The 13,970-nt window shown below is 33.6% G+C and overlaps 1 protein-coding gene and 1 pseudogene across 2 annotated transcripts; both read left to right on the plus strand.

Moving 5' to 3' along the window:
* The first annotated feature begins 267 nt into the window (after positions 1–267).
* LOC103562669 (olfactory receptor 8J2) lies at positions 268–5,016 on the plus strand. Of its 2 annotated transcripts, XM_070565990.1 has the most exons (2): positions 268–1,413; positions 4,988–5,016. In XM_070565990.1, the coding sequence occupies exons 1-2, from the start codon at positions 495–497 to the stop codon at positions 5,014–5,016; spliced, it is 948 nt and encodes a 315-aa protein (XP_070422091.1). In that variant the 5' UTR covers positions 268–494. The 2 variants fall into 2 exon arrangements, with proteins under 2 accessions (XP_070422091.1, XP_008536015.2); XM_008537793.2 differs by lacking the exon at positions 4,988–5,016 and having other exon boundaries at positions 268–1,447.
* Positions 5,017–10,508: 5,492 nt separating this feature from the next.
* LOC103562681 (olfactory receptor 8K3-like) lies at positions 10,509–11,437 on the plus strand (annotated as a pseudogene).
* The last annotated feature ends 2,533 nt before the right edge of the window (positions 11,438–13,970 follow it).

Raw genomic sequence — 13,970 nt, forward strand, 5'->3', positions numbered from 1 at the left:
TCTGGGCATACAGAATGCTATATGTAAATATACATAATATATATGTACATATATAATTGCATAATATATATTTAATTACATAATATATATGTAAATATATACATGCATGTATACATAGTCATGCAATATATTACATATTAATTATAATACATATTAATATGGTTAATATATTCATGTAAATGTTAATACATACAATAATATAAAAATAGTTATATTCACCCAGTATAAAATATATCCAAAAGTGAATAAAGAAAGCAATATCTTGGTCAAACAGTTCTAAGATTCTGAAATTGGTCCTTGGAGAGTTTGTATTTCTGAATTTTGTGAAAGGACAGAGAGAAAAGCAATTAAGACATGAAAATTTTAAGTGTTTGTGAAAATAAACTGATTTTAAATCAAGCGTTTAACAATCTAGCATCTAAGAGAAAAAGCAATTTTACCATCTATTAATCTCTTTCTGTTTTCCCCATTAAAATATGAAAGAAATAAAATAAATGGCTCCAGGAAATCAAACTCCTGTGACTGAGTTCATCCTCGTGGGAGTCTCAGACCGTCCAGACCTCCAGATTCCACTCTTCTTTGTTTTCTTGGTCATCTATGGATTGACTGTGGCAGGGAATGTGGGCATCATCACTCTCACCAGTGTGGACTCTCAACTTCAAACCCCCATGTACTTTTTCCTCCGGCATTTGGCTATCATCAATCTTGGCAATTCTACTGTCATTGCACCTAAAATGCTAGTGAACTTCCTGGATTCAAAGAAAACCATATCCTACTATGGATGCACAGCACAACTGGGTGGATTCTTAGTTTTCATTGTGGCTGAGATTTTCATGCTGGCTGCAATGGCCTATGACCGCTATGTGGCTATTTGCAACCCCCTGCTCTACATGGTGGTGGTGTCTCCACGGATCTGCCTTCTGATGGTAGCCCTCACATACCTCTACAGTCTGACCACAGCACTAACTGTCTCTTCTTGTGTCTTCTCTGTGTCATATTGCTCTTCCAATGTAATCAACCATTTTTACTGTGATAATGTCCCTCTGTTAGCATTATCCTGTTCTGACACCTATATTCCAGAGACAGCTGTGTTTACCTTTTCAGGGACCAATTTGTTTTTCTCTATGATTATTGTTTTAGTATCCTACTTCAACATCGTCTTTGCAATTTTGAGGATACGTTCCTCAGAGGGGCGACAAAAAGCCTTTTCCACCTGTGCTTCTCACATGATGGCTGTCACTGTGTTCTATGGGACTCTTCTCTTCATGTATTTGCAACCAAGGACTAATCACTCATTAGATACTGATAAAATGGCCTCCGTATTCTACACTCTAGTGATACCAATGCTGAATCCCCTCATTTACAGCCTAAGGAACAAGGACGTGAAGGATGCATTGAAGAGATTCTTGATAACCCATGTTAATTGTTCAAACTAATGTAAATTTAAAACTAGAACTATCTTCACTTAAGGGTTTCATTTGCTCCTGAAAATCCTACCGTTAAATGAGGAGGCAATAAATACTTAAAAATTCCATTAATTTCAATGGAAAGAATGTTAATCTTTTTTATCCCAATCACAAATACCAATTTCTCTTGCAGAAAAATGTATTAATTGACGAAAGAAAACATACTTATATAAGTAATAAACAATAATTTGAAAGTAAACATATTTTAAAATCAACTACAACTTACTAAAGGGATTTTTACAATTTCTCAACATGCAAGGGAAAGCCTGCTAGCTGGTGGTGGAGGTTTATGAGAATCTCTTCTTGGACGGTGGTCGAGGGACACATCATCTTCCTTGCCACAGATGACTTGCTAAAGTATTCAAAAGTTTTATTATTTTTGCAGCATTTTATCCATAAATTTCTCATATTTTTTAGACCCATTTTTGTATTGTGCCTAAAATAAGTTTATATCACAGAAAAAATAAACTTTTAGGGGAAAATAAAAACTAAACAAAAAAATGCTTAGATATACATGGAAATAAGACATGTGGCATAACAGACTGAAAAAATATATAAAAGGAGCATTGTTTTTATCCTCTCACTTGGTGCATATATATAAAGCAAAATCTTGATATCCATCCAGATACGTCTAATTAATTTTTCCATATCATATTTTCACCCTGAAAATGGCTGTGTGGAGTTAGTTGTCTTTGTTATAAAATCATAACCACAAACATAATTTCCTTTAGTATTTTTATTTAGTGTGTTTTGGGAGTGAAAAGTTATTAGACAAAAAAAGTTATTTTCCTCAAAGTGACACGAATTCTCAAGGGTACTCATGGCCAAAAAACGAGTTAGTCGCTCTGTGGGGCCGGCCCGGTGGCTCAACATTTAAGTGTGCACGTTCTGCCTCCGCAGCTCCGGCTTCACTTGTCCCAATCCCCGGTGAAGACATGGCACAGCTTGGCAAGCAATGCTGTGGTAGGTGTCCCACATATAAAGTAGAGGAAGATGGACACGGATGTTAGCTCAGGGCTAATCTTCCTAAAAAAAAAAAAAAAAAAAAACAGTCATTTTGTGCCATATCTCTGTCTTTACATGTAAAATACTGCTAAAGGGAGTGAAGGAGAGTAGGCATGACATGCCAAGTAAAAACAACAGAAATTGTCATGATTTCAGAATTTTTTTAATTCAAAAGTAAAATTGAGGAATTTCAAGGATTCCAATGGAGATTTTCTTATCCCTTAAGGACTAGATAAGTTTGATTTTAGCACCTAATGCCTTTTCCCTGGCAGTCCATAGGGCATTGCTCCAGTTTTCTGCATTGCCATAGGTCACACTTATCACCTCTAGTTTCCTAGGGCTATTTCCACAAGCCACTTCTATGGAAATGGAAAACGTCCTTTCAAAGAAATCATTCAAAAAAGAAGTAAACCTCGAGGTACACATGCATGGAAGCAGGCAAAACAAAGTTTTATAATCTAGCATCATGCCTCCGTATTCTTAGAGTAACAACTCTGCACCACAAAAGAAGTTTTCACTTGCCCCTCTTATTTATTCCCCCAGCCTTAAACCATCATACTGGCTCCGCTCTACAACTTCTTCTACCTTCTCCTTTCTTTTCTCTCTGCATCTCAGTTAAAAGCTATAAAATTTTCCTTTCCTTGTATTAAACAGAGCTATTACTTTATGAAGCTTTGAGATTCTTTCATAAATTATGCCCCTGCTTGTCACCGTCTACTCCAAGTTTGTGTCCAGAATTGTTTTTGACTCTTTCAATACGTATAAAAGCGTTTGCATAAACAACCACCATTGTCTGAGTTGGAGCAATTTTGTTGGCAAAAACAACTGGTGTAACAAACCCTTCACCTCATCTCACAAAATGCACATGAATTTGGATTAACTAAAATATAAAACTAAGTAATATAGAGTATAATATAATATATAGTGATAATGAAATATCATAATATCTAATTCTTAAAAAGCAATTCTAACCACAAAAGCAATTCTGATCTATTTCAGTCAGTAGAGGTTACTGACGATTAAAAAAAAAATAAACACTTCATAAAATGTATATTTCAGAGATCTAATAGAATATATTACTGAATGATAAAGGTTATGAATGTTCACAGAATCATAAAAATGATTATTCTAAGGCATAGATTCATGAGATTGCATTATATTAATTTAAAATCTTTTATGAAATATTTAAATAAGATTCATATTAAGATATGGAGACTTAAAATATTGCTTCTTCATCACTGAATAATCAATATTGCTACAAACAAAGAGCTTCTTGATTGTGGTGGCATCTTCACCTCTGTTGTAATCATATTTCTCATTTTTTGCTTCCTCTCTCACAATTTTTCAATATTTTATCAACATTTGGGGTTCAACCAGAGGAAACTACAAGGTCTAAAGTAGAAACATTTTGTGGAAAGCCATTCAGAACAAACACATAGCGGTGAGAGAATGACTTATAGAGAGGAAGATGCTGTGATACCACCCCTAACTGCAAGGAGTATGAGAAACAGTCTAGCCATACACGCAAGGGAAAATCAAAAAGATAGGTGATCAGCCAGCCCCCTCTGTTATAGAGTGTGTCACTTTTTTGTGTCACTTCAACAACTACTTCATAAGAATTATCCAAAGTTGTCTATCTTATCACTATTATAGACATTTAAATATTAAAACTATATTAAAATCAGTGTTTATCTGTCTCTGTTATAATCTCTGAACTTTTTGATTGACATGGATTGTGCTTAGTATAGCTTTCTATTTCAAATCCAAACCAGTATTTGGATTATTTCAAAAAATAATATATCAAGACAGGTAAAACCATTATATTTGATTTAATTATTTATTGCAACCCCTGACCATATGTGCATGTAGTATATATTCATAAGTTGGATGTCCAGAGTATGAAATTCTTGTGCACTGATGGTGGAATGTATATAGATAGAAGAAATCTTGAAATACACGCATACTTATTTAAATAAATTAAGCATGCTTATTTCTCCCATTTCAGGGACCCACTTCAGGAGATGTTTCACAGAAATATTCATTCAGGGATCAGTGAGGACGACACACACAAAATTGTTAATTGTGATGATAAGTGTAGAAGTCAAGAGTTGGTAACTAATAAATGCCTATTATTATGGGAACAAATGCATATTAAATGAAAATAGATCTAGATTATAATAACAAAACAGCAAAATATTGGTGTGTATGTAGTAAAATCAATATACTTCAAAAAAACATAGTTGAGTGAGCAGCTTTAGGTATCAAAATGAGATGTAATAACGTGTGCAATTAAAGCATACATTTTATTTACTTTCTGAGGCTGTATTCTTTTTTAAGGTATATATCAACTTCTGTAGAAGAGGTGCTCATGTGGGGAAGGGAAGTTGAAGTGGCGATGGCGAATAAGGACTGATGATGACTATGGGATATGGAATTAGGGTATCATAAACTCAGTTTAGTTCCTTAAGTCACAAAAAGAAATCAAAATAAGAGTTACATGCATATTCATGCTTTTTATCTTTGTGAATCTTTTAAAACACTATAGTACATGTTTAAAGGGGTTTTGTCTTCATCCTCAGACGTAAAACTGTGGAAGAAGCCATGTGAAAAATGGCGAATGTTAAAGCAATTTGTGGGTGAGTAAAGCATGTATCCAACAAATAATATACTTACATCCAGATATGTGAATGGATGCAATAAAAGTAATAACAAAGGAAAGCAGGTGAATTGTATATAAAAGAACACTTCCTCAACAAGAAAATAGAAGGTATCCTGGATAATTAACAAAGAAAAGTGGCATTATTTCTTGTTCCCAGATGCTTTGGAAATAACCAAGAAATTGCATTCAAGTCCCCGGGGTAGTGTCTGAAAGGGGAGAGACACTCACAAATTCCTACTGCAGTCATCTTATTATTCACATGAAGGAACTGGAACTCATTTCTAATTTTAGGTGAGCAAATGCCACCGATTATCTTGATTACTAGATGACTAGTTTTGAGACCTGTCTTCAATTCAAATTATAGATACAAGTATAGACACCAATGTCAGACTGAGTGCATTATACAATGCGTGGAAATAATCTCTTTTTATAAGTATATGTTCTGGAATAATGATATGTTTTTACCACTATTTCTATGTTCTTTGAGGATAGAAATGGACTTCATTCTATTCATTATTATTTTTATATTGCTACTGGGAATCTAGACAATAAAGGGGAGTAAGAATTTTTTGGAATCTCTACCTAGAATGTTGTCTAAGCAAAGATATTGATAGTCACATCAGGGTTATTGATGCTAAATGAGTATCTATGCCTCAGATAGTGATAGTTTCTAATAGCACTTCCAGTTATTCAGTAATATGATATTATAATCTCATTATCATGCATCTGTAGAATGTCATTTGTGCTATAGATATGCGTGGCCTCATTTTGCCAATACCATACAGAGACTGGGATTGTCAGAGTGTAAATTCTCCTAAGAGCAGACCCTGAGGCAAGTACTTGGGTATATAACGTTTATATTGTACGTGATTCCAGGGAGGAAAAATGAGAGATTACAGAAATGATATTGAGAAGGGAGAAAGTTAATTAAATGTGCAATAAATTATAGCTTACCACCGTAAGCAGCTAAGGTTCAATCGCTCAAGAAGGTTTGAAGTATCCTTCAGAAGTCTTCTAGGAATTGTCCAAAAGAAGGCTGGGAAAGCTTAGTTGTTTATCCATTGATTCCTATCCCTTGCCGGTCAAATATTTCTCCTTGACACATTAAATCTCAAGCACTTCCAAACTGCCTTGCATATGGTCTGAGGAAGCTCTGAAGACACTTTGCCCTCAGGAAAAGAAGTAAAATGCTTGAGATGGGAAGGTGCCAGCATGCTAGAAAAAGTCTACTAAGACTGTAGGTCAAGTCAGAGGTGGCCCAAAATGACAAGGGATGGGGAGACAGATGTGTCTGCTACAGTGATATTTGCAATAGGAAGACGATGGCAAAGCCAAAATAATGTAAAATAGACTTAGGCTAATGTGCCCATGACCTCACAACACTAGGATGTCCTTTTCCCTCCTGTCTTTGTATTAAATTTGTTTTTATTTGGATAGTGAGGCTAAAGGCTTGGAAGTATCTCCTACCATATTTATAGTGGGAGAAAAAACAAGTTTAAAATCAGTTTAATTAAAGGTTTGAGGAAGATCAATCTTTGGAACAATTATTAATTGGGTACATGTTTTCTGCTTTCATTATTGGTAAACTATCATTCAAAGCTTGCATACTCCCTTTCCTCTCTCACAATGCATTAAGGGAATTCTTCTTCTTGATCTATTATTCTTCATGTTATAAATTGCTCATTCCACAAGTGAATAAGCAAAATTAATTTTGAAGGATGGGAAGAGAAGAGTTGGAGCACTTCCCATACCTCTGCACATGCCCCAGGTATATGGCACAGGTACAACATAAACCATGTTACTCAGCTCATAGAATTTTTCCCATATATTTGAGAATATAACAGAAGGAGACACAATTATAATGAAGAAGTGTAGTTTAAAAAACTTCAAGGATTATGACAAGCCACATAATAGTGGTTTAGGGATTGTCATTGAACCCCACAGCTGGTGATTATAATTCTGTAAATCTTAAGTTACAAAATTTTAGTATTCACTACATAATATTGGCCAAGGAGCACCTTTTGTCAGATTCCAAAGTTGTAATTAGAAAATATTTATATTGATTTTATATCCTTCACTAATAATTGCACAGTGAGTTTTCCCTCATGGAGATGATGCAGTGTATTTTATACAATGAGGAATGGAAACATGTATAAGCACTCATAGCCATTTTGGCTGTGTTGGATGAGAGAAGCATGAGTGTTTGTACTTTTTTTTTTATAATTTTAAAATAACATGTGTTCATATTTCTGCTGATGATAACTCACCCAAAGACTACTGAGGCTGACGTCTTTTTAGAGTCATTCAAGATAGTTTCTTCTTTAGTCTTCCCTCTTTCTTTCTCTCCCTCCTTTGAATGAGAAGACAATGTTCTCAATTTGACCAACTCATTTATCTCAGTTGAGGCTATTTGCAAAATCTTATAGAATACTTAGTTGAGATTAGATGTTTGCTTTTGCATAAGAGGACATCTTTGGGCTTCAGATCCATTCCCCAAGTCCTGGGCCAGCTCTGGAGTTTGTGTTTCCAACAGATAAAAAGTTCGTCTCAGTGTTTCTTTCCAGTCAGTGATTGGGTAGGGGTGGTTGGGGCGGGGGTGGGGGAGGGGGGACGGGTGGAATTCCAATCAACTCAATTGCCTTTCAGAAGTCCGGGGAGTTGTAAAATTACAAAACAGTGATGTTGGGCTGAAGAGGTTGGCCAAACTGCATAAACAACTGTGGAACATTCATTACTTTGAGTATTAATTTTATAGTTTAAGGCATTAAACTTTGCCATTTTCCTTATTTAGTTGCTGCTGATAAATTCTTATTTTTACTTTTTTGGTAAATATTTAGTTAATATTATGAATAGATTTTTGGATAGAGTAAATTTTGTGAGATTTAATCTTCCAAATTCATTTTGAACTTTTTCTGATGTCCTTGAAATTTCTTTTTTTTTTAGGGACATCTAGAAGTTCTAGTTTTTAAGGTTATAAGAGTTTAAACACTTTCTTGTGACATTAAGTTTTTGATCAGTCTAAGATTGATTTTTATATGGATGAGTTAAACATCTAATTACATCATCTTCTATAGGGATAATAATTTTCTCCAGCTCCACTTATTGAATAGATTATTTTTGCCTCACTGTCCTAACATACCACCTCTGTCATACACCACAGTGCTATACAACCATGAGTCTTTTTCTGAGTTCTCTATTCTGTTCCATTGATGTATTTGGCCATCCTTGTGCTAATGTGACATTGTCTAAAAAACTCTAGCTTTATAATTTTTAGTATCTGGTAGCTCATGTCTTTTCAAAAGTCTCTTGTATATTCTTTAAAATTTGCATTGTAAATACATTTTAAACCAGTGTCAAATTCTACAAAATCACCTAGTGAGATTTTGATTGGGATGGTGCTAAGTAAATAGATTAATTTGAGCAGAATTGACATTTTTATAGCACCGACTTCTGCAATCCGGGGACATAGTACTTTTACCAATTTATTTAGGTCTTCTATAATGTTTCAAAACAAAGTTTTGCTTATTCTCTTTTTAAGAGTAGGCTTAGTCTAGTGTTTATATAAGATTTTGTATCAAGTTACGGAATTTCCTTTTTATTCTTAAGTTTTATTACTTTTGGCCTATCTAAATGGTATTCTTCCTCTTTTCAAATGCTTATATATTTTTTTTTCCTAAGTCGGTCTGTTAATGTGGTAAATTATATTTATACATTTTTCAATATTAAACCATCCAGCCAAACATGAGATCAATGCACTTGAACATGATGTACTGTAATTCTTATACATTTAAAAAATTTATATAAATGATATTAATATTGTTTAGGATATTTATGTATATTAAGTGAAGTCATAGACCTAAATACATTGTTTTATTTTATATATATATATATATTTTTTTTTTTAAATCAGGATTTTGCTGGCCTCCTAGAATGAGTTGCAGTGTGATCCTCATTTTTTATACTCTGGAAGAGTTTGTAATAAATATGGATGATTTTTTTCCATGAAAGTTTGGAAACACCTGACCTTAAAAAAGCCTGAAGGGGAAAGGAGTTGGGAAAGTAGATGTAGATAAAAAGCAATCATTACATTAAAATGTATTTTTAAAAAAATTGATGTATTCTTGATGGATGATGAAATAAAGGTAGAAAAATAGTATTCAAAGCAAAATACAGTACATATATTCCATTTCCATCAATGCCAAGCACAATAGGCTTTATGTGGATCACATAATTATCTGTGCTGTCCATGAACATTTTAAACAGGTAAAATTTGAGTGAAATTCAAATGAATTACACAATATCTCATACCCCTTTTTCCCTATCATTTTCTTTATCTTTCATATTTATCCTTCATGCAATGATATTTTTTGCCAGACCCTGAGGCATTTGAGATGGAATTCTCTACTTTACAGTGATGTTTCTCTTTGTTGGATAAGTATATTCGTAGTAGTTTACCAGATGATTTTAGGTGGTACATTAAGAAATATGTTTTAACAATTGTTTTACTTGTCTTAAAATGTGTTAGAAATAAATACAATATTAAATTAATCATTTCAGATACATTAGTTCTAAGATCAAAGCAAATGTAGGAATGCCTGCTAATTGTTCTTTCTTAGATTGAATAAATTATAGATGCACCCCTCACTAGATATGCAACATAGCAAAAATCAGAAGCTTCAAAGATCAGCACAGAAGTGCTGAAGTTCTAGATGTACAGTTCTAGAGGAAATAATAAGATTATTTATGTGCATTAGAGTGGGCATGTTGGGGACTTCTGCAAAGTAGCAAAATTATTTTCTGCATTATAAAAAAATCATTAAAAATGTTTAAAACTCATAAAACCATAGTGGAATAAGAATACAATTTTAAAACATCTTGTTGTAGTGTAAGTAGAATTTCATTTATATATGCAGAGTCATAATCTAAGTCTATTAAATGAGTTAATTATTGTTTTCTTTGAAGATTGGGACTTAAGTTGCAGGGGAAAGTAGAGGGATATTGTTTTTTATTATAATTCCTTCTAAAATTTGATATCTTTCAACTAATTATATGTATTCTAAATGAAAAATATTTTTGGGAAAAAAATCAGGATTCCCACTCTAGACCAAACTTTTCTAATGATATATTATTGACAGAAGCATAAAGGGACTGTACATACCTCGTAATGATAACCAGGATGCAACACAAAAATGAAAATGGCTACTATATGCCTTAGGCTATAATGGTTTCTAAATTTGGTTCTACACCTTTTTAATCATTGCATCTTAAAAAATGGATTTACCTTACACATAATGGCTTTGCATACTAAAATTTAACCAACCATAGCTCCCAAAACCCAATGACTCCTCAGATGGTTCTTTCCACAGTAATTTTCCATAATGACCTGGATAGACAAACAAAATAAAACAGTGTTGAAAGAATTCGTTCTGATAAGAATCACAGACCACCCTGAACGGTAGGCTCCATTCTTTGGGCTCTTCCTCATCATCTATGCCATCTCAGTGGTGGGCAACTTGAGCATGGTCATCCTCACCAAGATAGACTCCAGACTATAAACACCCATGTACTTTTTTCTGAGATATCTGGCTTTCATTGATTTTGGTTATTCAACAGCTATGGGACCCAAAATGTTGGTAAGTTTTGTAAACTAATCAAAATTCAATCCTCTATAATTGGTGCACTATGCAGCCAGCTTTCTTCATCTTGTTCCTCATTAGTGACCTATTTATTCTGTCAGCAATGTCCTATGACCGCTCTGTGGCCATCTGCAACTCTCTGCTCTACACAGTCATCATGTCACAAACGGTGTACTGGGTTCTGTTGGCAGTCCCCTGTCTCTATAGTGACTTTCTCTCTCTGATAATCACCACGAAGATTTTTATTTCATCTTTCTGTGGCTATAACATCATTTCTGCTGCAACAGTCTTCCCTTATTAACACTGCTGTCCTCAAGCACACATGAAATTGAGTTGATGATACTGATCTTTTCAGCTTTTAACTTGGTTTTGTCTCTTCTGATGGTCCTCATGTTCTATACATTGATCATTATGGCCATCCTTAGGAGGAACTCTGTTAAGGGCAGGCACAAGGAATTCTCCACCTTTGGTCTCACTTGACAGTGATAGTTGTATTATATGTGACTCTATTCTTTATGTACATGCAGCTCAAGTGCAATGACACTTTTGATACTGATAAAATGTTCTCTGTATTTTGTGCTTTGGTAATTCCCATACTGAAAGCCGTGATCTACAGCTTAAGGAACAAAGAGGTAACAGCTGCCCTTCACAGGATATGGAAAAATCTGTGAAATTCACTATTATAAAGTTCAATATATCAAGATATCTATACAATATTCAAGATATCTATACAATAAATTATGTAATAGACAATTCTTTGTTATAATAAATAAATATAATGTATTATATATAAGAAATCTTTAGAAAGTTTTTATGTGTAAAAGCCATGGGAAACTAAAAATGGTTTTCTTATTTTCAACGTATAGCTGTTAAAGTGGTGATCATCCTTCTAGTATCAACTTTGATTTGTCCTCAAGTTTCAGTGCAAGAGACTGAAGTCTGAATCTCTGTTCTCACATTGCCAAGTGGTTATAACACAATGGAAGAAAAGTCTTTCTTAATGCATCTCCCATTAGATACTCTTTTTAAAAATGTGTTCATGTGTCTTTTCATAAAATATTTTCTTTGTGTCTCATTCACCACTTAAATACTAGTGCCCATCATGCTGGCATGTTGACATATAGAAGACCCAGGCTCACCATGTATGTTCAGTATGTTTTGGAAATTGTAGCTGGTTCACTGCAATAAGGTGAGAAATAAAAGGTATAAACATAGGAAATCACAAACTGCCATTTTTAATTTTTTGGGTAAATGTTAAGATTAAATACATAGAGAAAATCTATAAATAATTTACTAAAAATAAGTGAATTTACCTAACTTGCTGGATACAAAGTAAATGTAGAAAAATCAACTTTATTTCTACATCCTACCCACAGTTAGAAAATAAAATGGAAGGAAATACAACATTTATGAAACCATTAAAAAATAAACCCAATTTTGGAATAGATCTAATAAAAAAATCTAATCCCACTCCAAAATTACTGTGGTGTTTAAATATATGTTCTTAAATGCATATTGTACTGATTTCTTATTGTGGAATATATATAGTCACATGTTAGTGTTGAAAGCTCGATTTGGGAGGGTTGGGGGCAGGGCTGAGGAATGATTTGTCTCTAACCTCTATACTTAGGGCAGTTTTATAGTGAAGGTCCCACGCTCAGCTCTGCCCACTGTATTTTTCATATGTTTCAGAGTCTAGAGAGCGGAAAAGAAAAATACTTAAAATGTCAGAACTGGATCATTTTCAATAATCATATAAAATAATGTAAATATAAATAGAACCATATTTAAAAAAAGACTTTAGTGCTTTACATAGAACTCTAAATATATTGAGAGAACTATCTCATATCTTTCCTCACATACAGCAAGACTGGTATTTACTAGCACAAATTAAGAAAAGAGCACAGTTTTTCAACCTCTCATTTATTCAATCAGATGAGATTTATAATCCTTCTTATATCCACTAAAATTATGTCTCTAAATGTATTCTCTATTGGAATTAATTCTATGTTCCTGAACAAGCCACAGCTAATCTGATTTCTGTCTCTATGAATTTGCCTACTCTGGATATTTTATGTAGTGGGATTGCACATTATGTGGCTTTTTATACCTGACTTATTTTACTTAGGATATTGTTTTAAAGGCTTATTCATGTTGTAGCGTGTATCAGCACTTTTTTCTTTTTGTGGTTTATTAATATTCCATTGTATTGATATACCACATTTGTTATCCATTCATCAGTTGATGTGCTTTTTGTTTTTACCTTTTGATTAGTATGAATATGCTGCTATGAACATTTATGTACATTATTTCGTATGAACACCTGTGGGTTTTAACACTTTTGGGGGTATATCTATGAGTGGAATTGCTAGGTCATACTGGTAATTCCATGGTAAGCTTATTAACTGTCAAACTTTTTTCATAGTGGCTGTACCATTTTACATTCCCAACAATAATGAACAAAAGTTCTAATCTCTCCAAACCTTTGTCATCACTCATAATTTTCCTTTATTTTTAATAGCCATCCTAGAGGTGTGAAGTTGTATCTCATCGTGGTTTTGGTTTGCATTTACCAAATGACTAATCATTTTGAGCGACTTTTTATGTGCTTATTGACCATTTGTATAGATTCTGCGAGAAATGTCTGTTCCAGTCTTTTGCCTGTTTTTAAATTTTTTTCTTGTTATTGAGCTGTGAGTCCTTTGTATCTTCTATATTCTAGACCAGATACCTGACTCGTAATTTTTTTCATTGTGTGGGTCATCTTTTCATTCTTTAATAATATCCTTCAGTGCACAAAATTTTGTTTTTTAAATTTCGATAAAGTCCAACTTATCAATTTTTACTTTTGTTGATTGTGCTTTTGGTGTCATATCTAAGAAACCATCAAGAGCTTAGATGAGCGGGGATAGAAAGAATTGAACTGCCAGATGTTGGAGTAGCCAATTAAAGCAACAAGCCACAAATGAAAGATTAAAGCCTTTAATCATATATTGCATGGTAACCTCAATCATACCTCTTGTAAGGTAATGATTATTCTTATATTTATTCCTTGTGTAGTTTTCCTGAATAGCCTGGATGAATAAAAACAAGATAACAATGCTGAATGAATTAATTCCAATAGAAATCACAGACCTCCCTGAGCTGCAGTTGCCATTATTTGGACTCTTCACTGTTTATATGGCCTCAGTAGTGGGCAACCTG

Source organism: Equus przewalskii, chromosome 11 (assembly GCF_037783145.1).
Source record: "Equus przewalskii isolate Varuska chromosome 11, EquPr2, whole genome shotgun sequence".
Taxonomy (NCBI): Eukaryota; Metazoa; Chordata; class Mammalia; order Perissodactyla; family Equidae; genus Equus; species Equus przewalskii.

Bases quoted from the DNA above. Each gene is read 5' to 3' on its own strand.
- LOC103562669 (XM_070565990.1), top strand. From the start codon at position 495: ATGGCTCCAGGAAATCAAACTCCTGTGACTGAGTTCATCCTCGTGGGA. The intron at 1,414-4,987 runs CCCATGTTAATT...TTCATGCTTTTT, and splicing joins ATTGAAGAGATTCTTGATAA to ATCTTTGTGAATCTTTTAAA.